The following is a 21,847-nucleotide window of genomic DNA, read 5'->3' on the forward strand; positions in this document are numbered from 1 at the left end:
TTCCAGCCCTGAAGAAGTCGTAGGGGACATATTATTTCCCAATGACGAAACACGTGTTGGCTGGAAGGATCATGACTTGTGGATCACAGATTATGAAATGAGATTCAGATTGGGAATAAAAGACTGTGGATTCATCTATCAACTCAATTAGTTGACTCCAAGACTGTTGTGATCTTTTTTGAACTGATGCAATATAATTGATAAAATTGGTGTTGTGAAGTATTCACTAAAAAATATCTTTTGGCTTTTTTATATAACAAGAGGGGACCCTCGCTATCTTTAGTTTGTAGTTGGAGTTGTTTTTTCTCCTAGGGTAGGGTGTTTCCCTGAGGAGGTTCCCCGTAATCTATTGAGGGTAGAATATCACCCATAGCGCCATTGATCCTTATTTATACACCCTATTTTGTTGCTTCATTGTTAATAAGGAGGCTGCTTGGGTGAACCCACAAACACTTTTAATTCCAGTATGGATAGGAATAAAGTAGCAGAAGAATTATTTGAAAATTTAGCCAAGGGAGGTATTGGATATAGTTTTACTGTTGGTAATACACAGAAAGAAGGTTTAAAAAATAAATTTATAAGACTTGAGAAACTAAAGAAAAATGAATTATCTAAATGGTGGGATGGAATAACGCTCAAACAATATAAAAAACTGAACCGTATCCCCAGGGGTTTAAGATCGCAGATCTTTCCCACATTTGATGACTTGGATGATGACCTACTAGCGTTATGGGATAAAGAACTAACAGTTAGTTCTATGAAATTGATGGATATTTTGATCATCAATTCGGAGAGGAAAGTGAGTCATTATCAAGCTGAAATCAGCAGTTTAGAAAAAGAAATTGAGTGTTTAAATTTACAAGAAGCCACCAAGAAAAACTATAAAATCCTAGAGGAGGTTTTGAAGAAATACCAAGATGACATAATGCAAAGAAAAGCGCGCAAACTCAAGCGGGACGAGAAAGATTATATGTCTGGGAGGATTTTTACATTTGCCAATAAGTATGATCACCTATTCCATACTGGTGGTCCCTCAGGTTCTTCGAATGTGTCAAAATTTTCAGATTCAACATCTATTAGCACCTCACTAACGAGTGATAGTGAAGTGGAAGAGGGACCAAGCACCTCTGCCCAAGGGACCCTCGGTGGTAATAGTTTTTTATTGGAATTAAAAATGATGAGACGAGGCAAAAATATCCAGAACAGGGAGTTGATGTCCACAACTACAAAAAAACTAGTAGGGGTAGGAGAGGAAAGGGTCAATGCAACAAAAGAAATGGAAGGTGTCAAAACGAGATCAAGGGACAGGAAAATGTAACCTCCAATGATGTACCATCCATTAATGTAGTGAATTTTTCAAGTCTGACTTTAACCACAGGGATTGAAAGCCTTTTATCTAAAGGTCTCCGTTTTTGTCCCAGTCACTTTGGTGATCCTTGTAGATCTAAAATAGATTTGTTCAAATTTATACGTAAATTGAAACTTAAAAACTTTTTTCAATATAATTCTTCTATGAACACAGACTCTGAAGTAGTTGGTTCTACATTGAGTGCATTGTCCATTAAGGATATACATGACACAGCTATCTTACTATCTTTAGCTGAAAGAGATGAGGATCCCAATATTACTACGAGAATTCTGAATGACTGTAAGGAAATGCCTCCTTGGCATGGTTGCCCCCTGACTTTTTGCCTTTGCTGATGCTATGTTTACAATTGAAAGTGTGCTGAGGCCTGCTAACCAGGCCCCAGCACCAGTGTTCTTTCCCTAACCTGTACTTTTGTATCCACAATTGGCAGACCCTGGCATCCAGATAAGTCCCTTGTAACTGGTACTTCTAGTACCAAGGGCCCTGATGCCAAGGAAGGTCTCTAAGGGCTGCAGCATGTCTTATGCCACCCTGGAGACCTCTCACTCAGCACAGACACTCTGCTTGCCAGCTTGTGTGTGCTAGTGAGGACAAAACGAGTAAGTCGACATGGCACTCCCCTCAGGGTGCCATGCCAGCCTCTCACTGCCTATGCAGTATAGGTAAGACACCCCTCTAGCAGGCCTTACAGCCCTAAGGCAGGGTGCACTATACCATAGGTGAGGGTACCAGTGCATGAGCATGGTACCCCTACAGTGTCTAAACAAAACCTTAGACATTGTAAGTGCAGGGTAGCCATAAGAGTATATGGTCTGGGAGTCCGTCAAACACGAACTCCACAGCACCATAATGGCTACACTGAAAACTGGGAAGTTTGGTATCAAACTTCTCAGCACAATAAATGCACACTGATGCCAGTGTACATTTTATTGTAAAATACACCACAGAGGGCACCTTAGAGGTGCCCCCTGAAACTTAACCGACTATCTGTGTAGGCTGACTAGTTTTAGCAGCCTGCCACAAACCGAGACATGTTGCTGGCCCCATGGGGAGAGTGCCTTTGTCACTCTGAGGCCAGTAACAAAGCCTGCACTGGGTGGAGATGCTAACACCTCCCCCAGGCAGGAATTGTCACACCTGGCGGTGAGCCTCAAAGGCTCACCTCCTTTGTGCCAACCCAGCAGGACACTCCAGCTAGTGGAGTTGCCCGCCCCCTCCGGCCAGGCCCCACTTTTGGCGGCAAGGCCGGAGAAAATAATGAGAAAAACAAGGAGGAGTCACTGGCCAGTCAGGACAGCCCCTAAGGTGTCCTGAGCTGAAGTGACTCTAACTTTTAGAAATCCTCCATCTTGCAGATGGAGGATTCCCCCAATAGGGTTAGGATTGTGACCCCCTCCCCTTGGGAGGAGGCACAAAGAGGGTGTACCCACCCTCAGGGCTAGTAGCCATTGGCTACTAACCCCCCAGACCTAAACACGCCCTTAAATTTAGTATTTAAGGGCTACCCTGAACCCTAGAAAATGAGATTCCTGCAACTACAAGAAGAAGGACTGCCTAGCTGAAAACCCCTGCAGCGGAAGACCAGAAGACGACAACTGCCTTGGCTCCAGAACCTCACCGGCCTGTCTCCTGCCTTCCAAAGATCCTGCTCCAGCGACGCCTTCCAAAGGGACCAGCGACCTCGACATCCTCTGAGGACTGCCCCTGCTTCGAAAAGACAAGAAACTCCCGAGGACAGCGGACCTGCTCCAAGAAAGGCTGCAACTTTGTTTCCAGCAGCCTTGAAAGAACCCTGTAAGCTCCCCGCAGGAAGCGTGAGACTTGCAACACTGCACCCGGCGACCCCGACCCGGCTGGTGGAGATCCAACACCTCAGGAGGGACCCCAGGACTACTCTGATACTGTGAGTACCAAAACCTGTCCCCCCTGATCCCCCACAGCGCCGCCTGCAGAGGGAATCCCGAGGCTTCCCCTGACCGCGACTCTTTGAATCCTAAATCCCGACGCCTGGGAGAGACCCTGCACCCGCAGCCCCCAGGACCTGAAGGACCGGACTTTCACTGGAGAAGTGACCCCCAGGAGTCCCTCTCCCTTGCCCAAGTGGAGGTTTCCCCGAGGAATCCCCCCCTTGCCTGCCTGCAGCGCTGAAGAGATCCCGAGATCTCTCATAGACTAACATTGCGAACCCGACGCCTGTTTCTACACTGCACCCGGCCGCCCCCGCGCCGCTGAGGGTGAAATTTCTGTGTGGGCTTGTGTCCCCCCCGGTGCCCTACAAAACCCCCCTGGTCTGCCCTCCGAAGACGCGGGTACTTACCTGCAAACAGACCGGAACCGGGGCACCCCCTTCTCTCCATTCTAGCCTATGCGTTTTGGGCACCACTTTGAACTCTGCACCTGACCGGCCCTGAGCTGCTGGTGTGGTGATTTTGGGGTTGCTCTGAACCCCCAACGGTGGGCTACCTTGGAACAAGAACTGATCCCTGTAAGTGTCTTACTTACCTGGTAAAACTAACAAAAACTTACCTCCCCCAGGAACTGTGAAAATTGCACTGTGTCCACTTTAAAAAAAGCTATTTGTCAATAACTTGTAAAGTATACATGCAATTTTTATGATTTAAAGTTCCTAATGTACTTACCTGCAATACCTTTCAAACAAGATATTACATGTTAAATTTGAACCTGTGGTTCTTAAAATAAACTAAGAAAATATATTTTTCTATAACAAAACCTATTGGCTGGATTTGTCTCTGAGTGTGTGTACCTCATTTATTGTCTATGTGTATGTACAACAAATGCTTAACACTACTCCTTGGATAAGCCTACTGCTCGACCACACTACCACAAAATAGAGCATTAGTATTATCTATTTTTACCACTATTTTACCTCTAAGGGGAACCCTTGGACTCTGTGCATGCTATTCCTTACTTTGAAATAGCACATACAGAGCCAACTTCCTACATTGGTGGATCAGCGGTGGGGTACAAGACTTTGCATTTGCTGGACTACTCAGCCAATACCTGATCACACGACAAATTCCAAAATTGTCATTAGAAATTCATTTTTGCAATTTGAAATTTTTCTAAATTCTTAAAAGTCCTGCTAGGGCCTTGTGTGTTAAGTCCCTGTTTAGCATTGTCTTTTAGAGTTTAAAAGTTTGTTAAAAGTTTGAAATTAGATTCTAGAAACAGTTTTAGATTCTTTAAAAAGTATTCCAACTCTTAGCAGAATAATGTCTGATACAGAGATGCAGGTGGTGGAACTCGACACCACACCTTACCTCCATCTTAAGATGAGGGAGCTAAGGTCTCTCTGTAATATAAAGAAAATAACCATTGGCTCCAGACCTACCAAAATTCAGCTCCAGGAGCTGTTGGCAGAGTTTGAAAAAGCCAACCCCTCTGATGATGACATCACAGAGGAAGAAATTAGTGACTTGGAGGCCAATGTCCCTCCTCCAGTCCTAAATAGGGAGAACAGGACCCCTCAAGTCCTGTCTCCAACTGTGTTAGTCAGAAATAGTGAGTCCCTCACAGGAGGGTCCCACATTTCTGAAATCACTGAGGATGCTCTCAGTGAAGATGACCTCCTGTTAGCCAGGATGGCCAAAAGATTGGCTTTAGAGAGACAGCTCCTAGCCATAGAAAGGGAAAGACAAGAGATGGGCCTAGGACCCATCAATGGTGGCAGCAATATAAATAGGGTCAGAGATTCTCCTGACATGTTAAAAATCCCCAAAGGGATTGTGACAAAATTTGAAGATGGTGATGACATCACCAAGTGGTTCACAGCTTTTGAGAGGGCTTGTGTAACCAGAAAAGTGAACAGATCTCACTGGGGTGCTCTCCTTTGGGAAATGTTCACTGGAAAGTGTAGGGATAGACTCCTCACACTCTCTGGAAAAGATGCAGAATCTTATGACCTCATGAAGGGTACCCTGATTGAGGGCTTTGGATTCTCCACTGAGGAGTACAGGATTAGGTTCAGGGGGGCTCAAAAATCCTCGAGCCAGACCTGGGTTGACTTTGTTGACTACTCAGTGAAAACACTAGATGGTTGGATTCAAGGCAGTGGTGTAAGTAATTATGATGGGCTGTACAATTTATTTGTGAAAGAACACCTGTTAAGTAATTGTTTCAATGATAAAGTGCATCAGCATCTGGTAGACCTAGGACCAATTTCTCCCCAAGAATTGGGAAAGAAGGCGGACCATTGGGTCAAGACAAGGGTGTCCAAGACTTCAACAGGGGGTGACCAAAAGAAAGGGGTCACAAAGACTCCCCAGGGGAAGGGTGATGAGACAACCAAAACTAAAAATAGTAAAGAGTCTTCTACAGGCCCCCAAAAACCTGCACAGGAGGGTGGGCCCAGAGCCTCTTCACAAAACAATGGGTACAAGGGTAAGAACTTTGATCCCAAAAAGGCCTGGTGTCATAGCTGTAAACAGCATGGACACCAAACTGGAGACAAGGCCTGTCCCAAGAAAGGTTCCACTCCAAACTCCCATCCAGGTAACACTGGTATGGCTAGTCTCCAAGTGGGATCAACAGTGTGCCCAGAGCAAATCAGGGTCCACACTGAAGCTACTCTAGTTTCTGAGGGTGGGGTGGATTTAGCCACACTAGCTGTCTGGCCGCCTAACATGCAAAAATACAGACAGCAACTCTTAATTAATGGGACTAGAATAGAGGGCCTGAGGGATACAGGTGCCAGTGTCACCATGGTGACAGAGAAACTGGTTTCCCCTGGCCAATACCTGACTGGAAAAACTTACACAGTCACCAACGCTGACAATCAGAGAAAAGTACATCCCATGGCAATGGTTACTTTAGAATGGGGAGGGGTCAATGGCCTGAAACAGGTGGTGGTCTCCTCAAATATCCCAGTGGACTGTCTGCTTGGAAATGACCTGGAGTCCTCAGCATGGGCTGAGGTAGAACTAAAAACCCATGCAGCAATGCTGGGCATCCCTGAACTGGTGTGTGTGAAAACAAGAGCACAATGCAAGGCACAGGGTGAACAAGTAGAGCTGGAGTCTGGAAGAATGGCCCAGCCTACCAAGAGAACAGGAAAGTCAGTTGGGAAACCAACTACAACACAGCAAAAGAAAGGGAACCTCTCTTCTCAGGAAGAAGTTCTGCCCTCTGAGGGAACTGAGCCTTTGGAGCTTGAACCTTATCAGGTTGAGCTCTTAGGCCCAGGGGGACCCTCAAGGGAGGAGCTGTGTAAGGGACAAGAAACCTGTCCCTCTCTTGAAGGCCTTAGGCAGCAAGCTGCTGAAGAGTCCCAAGGCAAGAAAAATGGAACGCATAGGGTCTATTGGGAAGATGGACTCCTGTACACTGAGGCCAGAGACCCCAAACCTGGTGCCACTAGGAGAGTGGTAGTGCCTCAGCTGTTCAGAGAGTTCATCCTAACATTGGCCCATGACATTCCCCTTGCTGGACATTTGGGACAAACCAAGACGTGGGAGAGGTTAGTCAACCACTTCTACTGGCCCAATATGTCCAACATGGTTAAGGAGTTTTGCCTCTCCTGCCCCACCTGTCAAGCCAGTGGTAAGACAGGTGGACATCCAAAGGCCCCCCTCATTCCACTTCCAGTGGTGGGGGTTCCCTTTGAAAGAGTGGGTGTGGACATAGTTGGTCCACTAGAACCTCCCACAGCCTCAGGAAATATGTATATCCTGGTAGTAGTGGATCATGCTACCAGGTATCCTGAAGCTATTCCCCTTAGGTCGACTACTGCCCCTGCAGTAGCCAAGGCCCTCATTGGTATCTTTACCAGAGTGGGTTTCCCTAAGGAGGTGGTGTCTGACAGAGGTACCAACTTCATGTCAGCATACCTAAAGCACATGTGGAATGAGTGTGGAGTGACTTATAAATTCACTACACCATACCATCCACAAACTAATGGCTTGGTTGAGAGATTCAACAAGACATTAAAAGGCATGATCATGGGGCTCCCAGAAAAACTCAAAAGGAGATGGGATGTCCTCTTGCCATGTCTGCTTTTCGCTTACAGAGAGGTGCCACAGAAGGGAGTAGGATTCTCACCCTTTGAACTTCTGTTTGGTCATCCTGTAAGGGGACCACTTGCCCTTGTTAAAGCAGGCTGGGAGAGACCTCTCCATGAGCCTAAACAGGACATAGTGGACTATGTACTTGGCCTTCGCTCTAGAATGGCAGAGTACATGGAAAAGGCAACCAAAAACCTTGAGGCCAGCCAACAACTCCAGAAGTTTTGGTATGACCAAAAGGCTGCACTGGTTGTGTTCCAATCAGGGCAGAAAGTCTGGGTTCTGGAGCCTGTGGCTCCCAGGGCACTCCAGGACAAATGGAGTGGCCCTTACCCAGTGCTAGAAAGGAAGAGTCAGGTCACCTACCTGGTGGACCTGGGCACAAGCAGGAGCCCCAAGAGGGTGATCCATGTGAACCGCCTTAAGCTCTTCCATGACAGGGCTGATGTGAATCTGTTGATGGTAACAGATGAGGATCAGGAGGCAGAGAGTGAACCTCTCCCTGATCTTCTGTCATCAGACCCAAAAGATGGCACAGTAGATGGATTGATCTACTCAGACACCCTCTCTGGCCAACAGCAAGCTGATTGTAGGAGAGTCCTACAACAGTTTCCTGAACTCTTCTCCTTAACCCCTGGTCAGACACACCTGTGTACCCATGATGTGGACACAGGAGACAGCATGCCTGTCAAAAACAAAATCTTTAGACAGTCTGACCATGTTAAGGAAAGCATCAAGGTGGAAGTCCACAAGATGCTGGAATTGGGAGTAATTGAGCGCTCTGACAGCCCCTGGGCTAGCCCAGTGGTCTTAGTCCCCAAACCTCACACCAAAGATGGAAAGAAAGAGATGAGGTTTTGTGTGGACTACAGAGGGCTCAATTCTGTCACCAAGACAGATGCTCATCCAATTCCAAGAGCTGATGAGCTCATAGACAAATTAGGTGCTGCCAAATTCTTAAGTACCTTTGACTTGACAGCAGGGTACTGGCAAATAAAAATGGCACCTGGAGCAAAAGAGAAAACAGCATTCTCCACACCTGATGGGCATTATCAGTTTACTGTTATGCCCTTTGGTTTAAAGAATGCCCCTGCCACCTTCCAAAGGTTGGTGAATCAAGTCCTTGCTGGCTTGGAGTCCTTTAGCACAGCTTATCTTGATGATATTGCTGTCTTTAGCTCCACCTGGCAGGATCACCTGGTCCACCTGAAGAAGGTTTTGAAGGCCCTGCAATCTGCAGGCCTCTCTATCAAGGCATCCAAATGCCAGATAGGGCAGGGAACTGTGGTTTACTTGGGACACCTTGTAGGTGGAGGCCAAGTTCAGCCACTCCAACCCAAGATCCAGACTATTCTGGACTGGGTAGCTCCAAAAACCCAGATTCAAGTCAGGGCATTCCTTGGCTTGACTGGGTATTACAGGAGGTTTGTGAAGGGATATGGATCCATTGTGACAGCCCTCACTGAACTCACCTCCAAGAAAATGCCCAAGAAAGTGAACTGGACTGTGGAATGCCAACAGGCCTTTGACACCCTGAAACAGGCAATGTGCTCAGCACCAGTTCTCAAAGCTCCAGATTATTCTAAGCAGTTCATTGTGCAAACTGATGCCTCTGAACATGGGATAGGGGCAGTTTTGTCCCAAACAAATGATGATGGCCTTGACCAGCCTGTTGCTTTCATTAGCAGGAGGTTACTCCCCAGGGAGCAGCGTTGGAGTGCCATTGAGAGGGAGGCCTTTGCTGTGGTTTGGTCTCTGAAGAAGCTGAGACCATACCTCTTTGGGACTCACTTCCTAGTTCAAACTGACCACAGACCTCTCAAATGGCTGATGCAAATGAAAGGTGAAAATCCTAAACTGTTGAGGTGGTCCATCTCCCTACAGGGAATGGACTTTATAGTGGAACACAGACCTGGGACTGCCCATGCCAATGCAGATGGCCTTTCCAGGTTCTTCCACTTAGAAAATGAAGACTCTCTTGGGAAAGGTTAGTCTCATCCTCTTTCGTTTGGGGGGGGGGTTGTGTAAGGAAATGCCTCCTTGGCATGGTTGCCCCCTGACTTTTTGCCTTTGCTGATGCTATGTTTACAATTGAAAGTGTGCTGAGGCCTGCTAACCAGGCCCCAGCACCAGTGTTCTTTCCCTAACCTGTACTTTTGTATCCACAATTGGCAGACCCTGGCATCCAGATAAGTCCCTTGTAACTGGTACTTCTAGTACCAAGGGCCCTGATGCCAAGGAAGGTCTCTAAGGGCTGCAGCATGTCTTATGCCACCCTGGAGACCTCTCACTCAGCACAGACACTCTGCTTGCCAGCTTGTGTGTGCTAGTGAGGACAAAACGAGTAAGTCGACATGGCACTCCCCTCAGGGTGCCATGCCAGCCTCTCACTGCCTATGCAGTATAGGTAAGACACCCCTCTAGCAGGCCTTACAGCCCTAAGGCAGGGTGCACTATACCATAGGTGAGGGTACCAGTGCATGAGCATGGTACCCCTACAGTGTCTAAACAAAACCTTAGACATTGTAAGTGCAGGGTAGCCATAAGAGTATATGGTCTGGGAGTCCGTCAAACACGAACTCCACAGCACCATAATGGCTTCACTGAAAACTGGGAAGTTTGGTATCAAACTTCTCAGCACAATAAATGCACACTGATGCCAGTGTACATTTTATTGTAAAATACTCCACAGAGGGCACCTTAGAGGTGCCCCCTGAAACTTAACCGACTATCTGTGTAGGCTGACTAGTTTTAGCAGCCTGCCACAAACCGAGACATGTTGCTGGCCCCATGGGGAGAGTGCCTTTGTCACTCTGAGGCCAGTAACAAAGCCTGCACTGGGTGGAGATGCTAACACCTCCCCCAGGCAGGAATTGTCACACCTGGCGGTGAGCCTCAAAGGCTCACCTCCTTTGTGCCAACCCAGCAGGACACTCCAGCTAGTGGAGTTGCCCGCCCCCTCCGGCCAGGCCCCACTTTTGGCGGCAAGGCCGGAGAAAATAATGAGAAAAACAAGGAGGAGTCACTGGCCAGTCAGGACAGCCCCTAAGGTGTCCTGAGCTGAAGTGACTCTAACTTTTAGAAATCCTCCATCTTGCAGATGGAGGATTCCCCCAATAGGGTTAGGATTGTGACCCCCTCCCCTTGGGAGGAGGCACAAAGAGGGTGTACCCACCCTCAGGGCTAGTAGCCATTGGCTACTAACCCCCCAGACCTAAACACGCCCTTAAATTTAGTATTTAAGGGCTACCCTGAACCCTAGAAAATGAGATTCCTGCAACTACAAGAAGAAGGACTGCCTAGCTGAAAACCCCTGCAGCGGAAGACCAGAAGACGACAACTGCCTTGGCTCCAGAACCTCACCGGCCTGTCTCCTGCCTTCCAAAGATCCTGCTCCAGCGACGCCTTCCAAAGGGACCAGCGACCTCGACATCCTCTGAGGACTGCCCCTGCTTCGAAAAGACAAGAAACTCCCGAGGACAGCGGACCTGCTCCAAGAAAGGCTGCAACTTTGTTTCCAGCAGCCTTGAAAGAACCCTGTAAGCTCCCCGCAGGAAGCGTGAGACTTGCAACACTGCACCCGGCGACCCCGACCCGGCTGGTGGAGATCCAACACCTCAGGAGGGACCCCAGGACTACTCTGATACTTTGAGTACCAAAACCTGTCCCCCCTGATCCCCCACAGCGCCGCCTGCAGAGGGAATCCCGAGGCTTCCCCTGACCGCGACTCTTTGAATCCTAAATCCCGACGCCTGGGAGAGACCCTGCACCCGCAGCCCCCAGGACCTGAAGGACCGGACTTTCACTGGAGAAGTGACCCCCAGGAGTCCCTCTCCCTTGCCCAAGTGGAGGTTTCCCCGAGGAATCCCCCCCTTGCCTGCCTGCAGCGCTGAAGAGATCCCGAGATCTCTCATAGACTAACATTGCGAACCCGACGCCTGTTTCTACACTGCACCCGGCCGCCCCCGCGCCGCTGAGGGTGAAATTTCTGTGTGGGCTTGTGTCCCCCCCGGTGCCCTACAAAACCCCCCTGGTCTGCCCTCCGAAGACGCGGGTACTTACCTGCAAACAGACCGGAACCGGGGCACCCCCTTCTCTCCATTCTAGCCTATGCGTTTTGGGCACCACTTTGAACTCTGCACCTGACCGGCCCTGAGCTGCTGGTGTGGTGATTTTGGGGTTGCTCTGAACCCCCAACGGTGGGCTACCTTGGAACAAGAACTGATCCCTGTAAGTGTCTTACTTACCTGGTAAAACTAACAAAAACTTACCTCCCCCAGGAACTGTGAAAATTGCACTGTGTCCACTTTAAAAAAAGCTATTTGTCAATAACTTGTAAAGTATACATGCAATTTTTATGATTTAAAGTTCCTAAAGTACTTACCTGCAATACCTTTCAAATGAGATATTACATGTAGAATTTGAACCTGTGGTTCTTAAAATAAACTAAGAAAAGATATTTTTCTATAACAAAACCTATTGGCTGGATTTGTCTCTGAGTGTGTGTACCTCATTTATTGTCTATGTGTATGTACAACAAATGCTTAACACTACTCCTTGGATAAGCCTACTGCTCGACCACACTACCACAAAATAGAGCATTAGTATTATCTATTTTTACCACTATTTTACCTCTAAGGGGAACCCTTGGACTCTGTGCATGCTATTCCTTACTTTGAAATAGCACATACAGAGCCAACTTCCTACAATGACTTAGATATAATTTCCGATAGGAGCATTTCTAGTGGTCTGAAAAAGAAATCCAGGTGGACACCCAGATCATTGGGTTCCAACTCTCTAGACAATTTTTTTGATTTGGTCTGCAAGGACTATGATAACTATCTAGCAAAGAAGAAATGTTGTCATGGTGTGAATAATTTAAGCACTGAGGAATTAACCGCATTACAGGAACTAAAATTGAATAAAGACATTGTTATCAGACAGGCTGATAAAGGTGGGAATGTGGTTATTATGAACAAATTGGACTATGATAATGAAATTTTATCTCAACTAACAGATTTGTCTTGTTATGAAAAAATTGCACATAATCCTATCTCTCACCTTATACAAGTCATTAACAACAAATTGGTGGGGTGGCATCATCAAGGGTTACTTAGTAAAGATGAATTTATGTATCTGAAAGTGCATCACCCTCGGTATCCGTGTTTGTATACTCTTCCTAAAATACATAAAGGTTTGTCTTTCCCGCCAGGGAGACCTATTGTCTCAGGCATTCTTGGGCCTACTGAAAGGCTTTCAGAGTTTGTTGACTGTTTTCTACAGCCACTGGTACTGAATCTTCCATCTTTCATTAGAGATACCACACATATCCTGAATATTCTCAGTGATGTAGAGTGGGATAGCAACATGCTTCTGGTAACTTTAGATGTGGTATCTCTTTACACCTGCATTAAACATGAATTAGGCTTAGAAGCCTTAAAATTCTTTCTTAAGAAGAGATCAGCAAATCTATGGGACCATACTTTGATGTTATTGGATATGATTGATATAATTACTACTAACAACTTTTTCTTATTCAATAACATGTGGTTTAGACAGAAACAAGGGGTGGCTATGGGCTCCAAATTTTCTCCATCATATGCGAACTTGTTTATGGGTTGGTTCGAACACACATGCATTTGGGGCCCAGATGCCGCTGCGTGGCACACATTTATTCTGTTTTGGGGTTGTTACATAGATGACTGTCTTATGATTTGGACAGGAGGTGAAGAAAAAGTCATTGAATTTTGCCATTTCATCAATTCCAATAATTTAAACGTTAAGTTTACTTTTCAATTCAGTGCTGTCAAAATTGAGTTCTTGGATGTGGAACTTTTTATTTCCAATGACAAAATTCATAGTAGACTGTTTCGTAAGGCAACTGCATGCAATTCTATTTTACATGCGCGAAGTTCTCACCCGAGACATCAGGTGGCATCAATTCCCTTTGGTGAATTCATGAGGGCGCGACGAAATTGCAGTATTGATGATGAGTTCATTTCTCAAATAAATGACATGGAAAGGAGATTTTTGGCACGTGGGTATTCCCACAAAATCATAAAAAAAGCTAGGTATAGAGTTAAACATGTAGACAGAAAGGATACTTTGAAACTTAAAGTACGAAATGATATTAAGGAAGCGTCCAACCTGGTAAGGTTTATAACGGATTTCAATGATTCTTCATTGATCTTGAAAAAATATATGAACAAACATTGGAATATTCTAACGCAAGATGAATCATTGAAAAATGTAATTACTGGGGGTTTGGTGACAACATTTCGCAAAGGCAGAACTCTAAAGAGCATTTTAAGTCCTAGTTTTACTACTATCTCCTCCAAAGAAACTTGGTTATCACAAAGTAAAAAAGCGGGCTTTTACAAATGTGGGTGCTGTGGGGTTTGCCGTTTGGCGTGTCATAAGTTAGAAGAATTTTCTCATGATGGCAAGACATTTACAATTCATTTCACCATGAATTGCAATTCCAATTATGTGGTATATATCATACGCTGTAGCTGCTCTAAGATTTATGTGGGCAGCACCATACGACCACTCAGAATCAGAATAGGTGAACATGCACGGGCATTGAAGAATCTTGATATCAGATATCCCGTGGTGGCACATATTGTGTCTTGTGTTAGACAACCAACTCAGAAGAGTTTTGAATTTTTTGGATTTGACTACATCCCCCGGGATTCTAGGGGGGGTAACAGGGAACTCAGTCTGCGCAGACAAGAAGCTATGTGGATAATGAAATTAAGAGCTGTAGAGACAGGATTAAATTCCGACAGAGAATTGGAATTCTTTCTGGGCGATTGATAAATTATATGATGATATTTGGACTCTGTTTAGCCTTGTATATTTTCGTGTCACACATTGTGTATATATATATTAACATTGTTTTCTTTGTAAACATTGTATGAGATATGATGTCATAAATAAGTCTTTGTTGTCATGAGTGATTCAACTAAAATTCTCAAACGCCAGAAATTTGAAGGATTTATTGGGGTACTTCATTGACATACTTCCCCGCTAGTATTATTTTATAGTTAGTGATTTGGACTATACTGAAAGAAATTGGTGTGGCGGTGGCTATATTATTAATATAGTGTAGTTCATTTGCTTAATAATATTGTTGACTTATAATTATTCTTCAAAACTATTTACCTTAACAGTTTGCTTATTTGCAATATGTTATTTCTAACTGTTTTCCGGTGGTAACACTGTGAACAGAACTAAGTTATTTATTTTACCTTGTTGGTGTGTTGTCTAGGCAGTAATGAACACCTTTGATGACGTACTAGTAGAAACACCTATTTAGGCATTTCTGTTCTGTTTGTTTTGAGCGTTTAATTACTCATTCCATCAATACTCGTATAAGTAGTCCGTTTTCTATGACGGTAACTCGGACTCAGGGGCGCGAACCCGGAAACGTATTTATTTCCGGGTTCGGCTGCGCGCGAGCAGCGTACTTGCGAAGCGTCTTTCACTGGTAGACGCGGTAGCCATTCAAGAAGACTTTGCGGAATAATAGGGTGAGTTTTGGCTGTGATGGAGCTGGATCTCTGGCATATTTGCACTGGTTTAACGGACTTGAATTGTTTATTATGATTAGCAACGATATAATTTTTATTTATATATTAGTAAATAATGAATTTTTCTTTATTATGGCAGTCATTGAAATAGCAGAGTAATGGATTGCGATTTGGAGTAAAGCATTACACGATTTGGATTATTGGAAAATAGTGCTTTAGTCGAGAAGGTATATATTCTTGCTTTGCACTTTTTGGATTTGGGTAATTTTTGCGCACTTTAGGGGTATCTCCAGCTCGGCATTAGATTAGTAATGATGTGAGTGTTTTCACTTTTAGAGATTTATTGGGAGTTTTTGGTTGATTGGGCTTTAGTAGATTTCACTTTAGTCAGTTGGACTTTGAATTTGATTTCACTGGCTTGATCATCTGTTCTGGGTGCTCACATTTAAATTTCACCTCCTTTGGGTTTTTTGGAGTGTTTTACACACAGTGCAGTGGATGTTTGAGCATTTTAGTTTCAACTCATTATGTTATATTTACTTTATGATTTCCAGCCCTGAAGAAGTCGTAGGGGACATATTATTTCCCAATGACGAAACACGTGTTGGCTGGAAGGATCATGACTTGTGGATCACAGATTATGAAATGAGATTCAGATTGGGAATAAAAGACTGTGGATTCATCTATCAACTCAATTAGTTGACTCCAAGACTGTTGTGATCTTTTTTGAACTGATGCAATATAATTGATAAAATTGGTGTTGTGAAGTATTCACTAAAAAATATCTTTTGGCTTTTTTATATAACAAGAGGGGACCCTCGCTATCTTCAACTTCAAACTCCTTGTCCACGCACAAAAGGCTATCCAAAACGTAGGACCTACCTACCTAAATCATTGCATCACCTTCTACTCCCCTGCCAGAACTCTGCGCTCAACAAGCACTGGCCACTGTACCCCGTATACGGAAGATCTCAGCTGGAGGGAGAGCCTTCACCTATCTCGTGGCAAAGAGCTGGAACACCCTGCCTCTTCACCTTAGGCAGTCACCATTGTTACCTCTATTCTTCAACTAATTCACAGAGAACCGAATCCCCACAGTGCCTTGAGACACTTGTGGGTGTGTAGTTGTGCTTTACAAAAGTTGATTGAATTGAACTAAATAGGCAAAAATAGTCCCTATGATTTTGACAGTTCAAAAACGTATATGTAATGATAACAAATATGTATTTTACAAGAAACCAGTGGGCTGGTCCGCAATAGGAATTTACAATAAACAAAACTGAAAAACAGAAAACTCTCTGCATAGCATTTCTTTTTGTAATGTTTGGAGGTACAGTTTTCATTGCTTATTTGGAGACTAGTGGAATGGCATTGCCAACAATTTCCAATGAACGGCTAAAGCAAAAAATATATCCAAAGGTTTGCCCTACAACTCTGCCATAGGAATCTGTATGTTGCAATCTCGCTACATGGGAAAGGTAGGAAAGGAGGTGTGGGTGGTTATGGGACAGCCCGAATGCTGCTGTCATGCTGCAGCTGAATCACATCTGTGCCCACTGGTTAGTCACATGTGCTACAGACAGGGTTGTGATCTCAGGTTAACCTGGGGTGCCGTACTATTTGTAGATACAATACTTGCAATTTTGCTGCAATCCTTAAGACGATCTCTTGGAGGTTTGGTAAAGACATTTCATCAATGGGTTCTCAAGGTTCTTGTGCTTCTTTTTATTCCCCACAGGACCTCGTCAACATGCTTCCCAAATAATGGCTGCCCGTCAAAAATCATACACAGAATTCTAGCCTTCACATCTGGGTGTGGTCTGCTCCTATGTAGAGTAATCTGAAATTAGAGATTGTACTATTCTCAGACACACTAATAATGGATGTAGAAGTTCATCACCCTTGCTTCCGGACAGCTTATTCTTTCGGCACACTGACCTTCTGGTAGTTTGTCTAGGGAAGGGTCAATGTCATGCATTGATTCCCTATTACACTATCACAACATTGGAAAGGAACAAAATAAAACATTTGCCATTTTAACTGAAGTGGTTGCAAAACCATTAACTTATATAGCCAGTGTGTCCACGTTCCTCTGCTCTCTTCATCTGCTAGCGGCAGGATCCTAAACTGATGCTATACTTTAGCTGGATTTGTTACTCCATTTCTACACTTACAACTCTACCTCAGAAGGAAGCTTGGAGAAAAGGCTCTAATACAAAGGTAGCCCAGTATAAAAAAGCCCAGATTTGACCCTAGGACCCAAACAGGAAGTATTAATTCCTAATGGTTAACATGTGTATTGTAGGTCGAATTGAGGAGAAGCCCTTCCCATCAGGCTATGAAACTTACCTTTGTCTTCTTGCTTGGACAGAATATTTGTAAAATCATCTTCAGGAGCTGCAGTGAGTCACCTACAATGGACTGATCACTATCCACAAGCTGATGTTATTACATCTCAAATCGGTTGTCATGATTATCTTCCTCTCTTTCTCACTTTCTTCCTCTTGACTAAGTCAGGAGATATGAATTGAAAGGAATAGACTTGTAAGAGCATTAGAGTGAGGCTGCAGACGTGCTATAATGTTACAATCCAAGTATGAGAGTGGAACCCTGAACAGAGTGGCTCTGCCTGAGACAATTAAAACTTTCTTCACCCTATGGATGACAAGGGGAAGGAATGCTGAAGTAGCACCTACATAAGATTCTGAAAAGAATATAGGAAGTGAACTGGTACCTGAACCATAGAAGGAGAAGGTCATAAAGCAAGCGCTTGCTGTACTCTAAATAATCTTTTGCTATTGATGTCTCATCAGCACAACGCAGAAATGTATGGACAAGCTCTAAGGGCCAGTGATTTTTTCAGGTTCACTGTTAATAAAGAATGCTTTATTGTCAACTACAAGTCATGAAGAGAGTTCCTCTAAGATCTGAGCTAGAGGTAGTTGTGTTATCCTTTGTGAAGGTGAAGTTCACTTCTTCTACAGTGGCATTGTTGACAACACAGGGGAGCCCTGTAGTGTTTATGATACAATGGTAGGCAAAACCATTAACCAAAATGTGGTCAATTAGATCATTAACAATAGCAGGGCAGATGTTTACACGTCCACCCCAAGACAATTTTGTTGTTGACTTAGTCTGTATGGTAGGCAACAGTCTCATCACTAGTGGGTCGGCAGAGGTGCGAATGGTACTCAAGGAAGGCATACTTTGCGATGATTGTTCCAAAGAGTAAGTCATTGGCAAAGGAGTTGCTGTTATAGACAGTCTTATTGTTCAAGGACTGCATAGATGTCAATGGCAACTTGAGTTGGTGCCAGACATGTAAATGAAAGCAACCTACATGCCAAAACAATTGTATGATACTTAAGAACTTCAGCACATACTTCTTTCATACTGAAGCTCTATATGTTTAGGGTCGAGCCTGCGTTGCAGGCGCTCGCGCATGCGTATCGCAGCGAGACGCTTTAGTTTTCAGAAAAGGGCTCAGAGCCCTGTCTACGTCACGTCAGTGTGTTTCATTGGTTCGTCGGCTTGCCTAATAAAATCTGCTTGCTTTCATTAGTCGAAGGCATGCACATGTCATGCCTTTTCCGGTGGCTAGCCCTCCCCGAGCGCAGCGACCAAGTACAGAAAACATGCGAGGCTCGCTGTTTTCTGTCGGATAGTGGACTACTTTTTCTCTATTTTATTAGCGCGATTTCGCTTGGCAGAAGTCGAGCGCTTTACACAGTTAATTTCACTTTTTCTGTTTAGGTACATAAAAGCACTTTTGCCGATAGATGAAAAGTCGGGTTAGGAGTTTACAACGCGATCAGCTCTAACATGAGCAAACGCAAGACCCGTTGCATTGCAAATGCTGGTTTTCTTTTCTTGGTATTTTAAGAATGGGAAGCAATCACTTTGGGTGGTTTCTCCTCCACAAGACACAGATTTATGTAGTGCAAAGAGCTGATGTTTTCTTTGAAAGAGGCTGTAAGTGTATGTTGATCTTGGGATTGTCTGAAGACCAGTCACCCAAATAGTAATATTGTTATGTTGTTGATCTTCAACTTCCCTAGCCTCCATGTCTGTTTGGGGATTCATGTTTATATTTTCCAAAGATCATGAACTTTCTTTTCCCTACAATGTCTACAAGCTTGCCAACCGGCGTTATAAAGATTACGTTGATCCAATGCTTGCTGCAATCCATTTCCTGTATGGCCTTGAATAATCTGATCATCCGCATATTGGAGTACATGAAGCTTGTGAATGCTAATACAATGAATGCAATCTGATGTGGAACTGTTAATTCTGAAGTATGCTAGAATCAGAGATTTTAATAGGATGCAAACAAATCCAGACACTATACTTCGTAATGCACAAATGATAAATATTCACAGAACCCCAATTTTCACACATTTTCATTTATGCGCTACACTGTAGGCCTAAGCAAATTTAGTGGACATTTCAATGGAAAATGTGCAACCCCAATGCCTTAGTTACTTTCAAAAAGTGCCTCGACTCATCTCAATTAAAGGTAGGTGGTTTCCAAAAGTCCTTCTTGGCCTGGTAGTGGGGTGGAAGGAGTGTGCTGGTGGTTTTCTGGGTACACACATACTTAAAAATGAGGCAGCCTGGTGCTCACTTTCAGGGCACCTCATTAATTTGCGTGCGACATCACTATTGACAACAGGGAGACTTGAGGAAATTACCATGTTTGTGAAATAATTTTTTTAATATATATATATATATTTTTTTAAATCAGACAAACATAATGTTCACAGTGTTCTATTGGCCAACCAGTAAGGAGAAGGGAGGTCTGCCTTGCCCTAACAGATCACTTCTGTCATACTGAATTATTAAAATATTTAGTTTATACTTTCATGTACAGACTACATTTGTTAGGAAAACCCACATATATTTGTGTTTGCCAGACTCCAAACATTCAGTGCAATCCTTGCTTAGCATTCTGTGATTTATCTATCAATCTGAAAAATGCAGCAAAATATAGAGCACATTTTTTTCTAAACACAAATTACAATATTTCTACATTCTTCATTATATCTTCGCGTTGCAATGAGATACTGAGACAGGATTTGAAACAATACATAGCCATGAGTGTGCCAAAAGTCTAAAAACATAGTTTGCATGGAGGCACAAAGAGACCAAAGTGGTGCCCTTGCAACCTATTTAAGAGTTTTTGAAGGAAAAAGAAAACTGCTGCACAGAGGTGCTCAAACTCCTCAGCACTGAAAGGGTTAACTGTGGGTACAGCGGAAAGGTTTTAATTAAAAACCAACATAGATTAACCTAAGTGATACAATATGTAGGCCTCAACCAAATGCTTATTTTAAACAATACTTTGCACATCAAGCTTCTATAATCGTTAAGTATTTAGCTTAACTCACTGACAAGTGCATTTTTCTTGACTTCTTTGTTCGTTCTGACCTGCTTCAGTGTCATGATTGTTAAAACTGGAATGACGCAAATGTGGTTTTGAGACATATGAATGAATACACAAAGTATTATGCTTCAATTTTCTCATCCGTTTAAGAGAATAATAATGTATTAAAATGTTAGTTTAATTTCAAAATATCAATAGAAATGTTTCATACGAACAATGGTAGATTTAATTTCGAATGGATCAGAATCATATTAGATCATAGTGTAAGTAATGAACTCACCCTGAACCGCAGTTGTCTTATAGTTGTGAACACCAGGAAAACATCTGCCACTTACCAAATGTTTCATAAAATGTTTAATTCTAAAGTTTAATAATTATAAGTTATCGTTTCTAGACTGCTAAGACAACGGAAGCTGTCCTGTTCCCATAATTACATTGTTGCTGACTGGGTGAGACTGCCAGCTATTGTTACAAATTTCTGCATTTTGCTGATATGTATTATGGGATAAACGTGTATTTCAGAAAAAGTGAGAGAATGAAAGAGAGAAAGACCTTCCTCAGACTTTGAGAGAACTTATTTTCTCTGGTTGAATTTATGCTGCTCTGAGACTCTAACGAGTTTTTTGAACCTCTATTTATGCAAAGTTCTATGAATGACTGAAATCTATGCTAAATGCTTTATGCTTTCACCTCTCAAATTTAGGACTCTTCAGGGGTTCTGATTGGTGCTTTTCTCTACTCTTTTTTCGCTTAGAATAGAGAGCAACTATATGGAACACGCTTCATGCTTTGTTCTGTATTGTATTGATACTTTTGTTCATTAATTGATGATTTTTCAATAAAGAAACAAACACTAAAACATTTAATAAGGATTTGAAAACTACACCAAAATCTCATTATTGACTCCCATCAAAAGTGAATGATACTGTAATGATGATAAATTGTTGATTTGCAGTTCCTGAATAATTTCTACTCACATCCAAGGTTTAACCTCTTGGGCCCAGTGGCTTTAGGAACTTCATATTTTCCTGCTGATTTAGTCATTACTGATTGGAGTTCTTAATAGGACCCTAACAATACACAGTACTTTAAAACAGCTTTAATGTTGAACGAAAGGCAATGTATCTTTCACTGTTAAACTCACCTTCATGCGCTGCTCCGCCTTGTCAAATCCCATCAGCATATTGATAATATCAAAACCAGAGGTAGACTTATTTTTCTGATGAACCCCTCGGATTAGGGCACACAAGGTCTACAGGAAAACAACATGAACTAATCAATGGTGTTACGCTATTCGTTATAGGGTTGTCTATAGGGCTACTCATATCAGTTTAGCCTGTTAGATAACAACGTGTACAGATTTAAAAACAAATTTCATGCACTCAAGATAGGTAGGCACTAGAATTTCTGGTTGGTTACTTCGAACACCCTATTTCTACACACAAAGTGAGAAATGCAAATACAAACAGTTCAGCTTTTGGCCATTTTATAATGCACCTACACCTAATTTATACCACTTAGGAGAGCTGTACTATTAATTTAA

At 43.5% G+C, this 21,847-nt stretch overlaps 1 protein-coding gene across 3 annotated transcripts in view; it reads right to left on the minus strand.

The window, feature by feature from the left end:
* Positions 1–21,847, minus strand: part of ARMH3 (armadillo like helical domain containing 3) — a 748,421-nt gene that overhangs the window by 633,734 nt on the left and 92,840 nt on the right. For all 3 annotated transcript variants that reach the window (XM_069239576.1, XM_069239578.1, XM_069239579.1), the window contains exon 5: positions 21,449–21,556. In XM_069239576.1, the coding sequence (XP_069095677.1) occupies positions 21,449–21,556 (108 nt within the window). The remainder of the gene's footprint in view (positions 1–21,448; positions 21,557–21,847) is intronic.

The sequence above is a fragment of the Pleurodeles waltl genome, chromosome 6 (assembly GCF_031143425.1).
Source record: "Pleurodeles waltl isolate 20211129_DDA chromosome 6, aPleWal1.hap1.20221129, whole genome shotgun sequence".
Lineage (NCBI taxonomy): Eukaryota > Metazoa > Chordata > Amphibia > Caudata > Salamandridae > Pleurodeles > Pleurodeles waltl.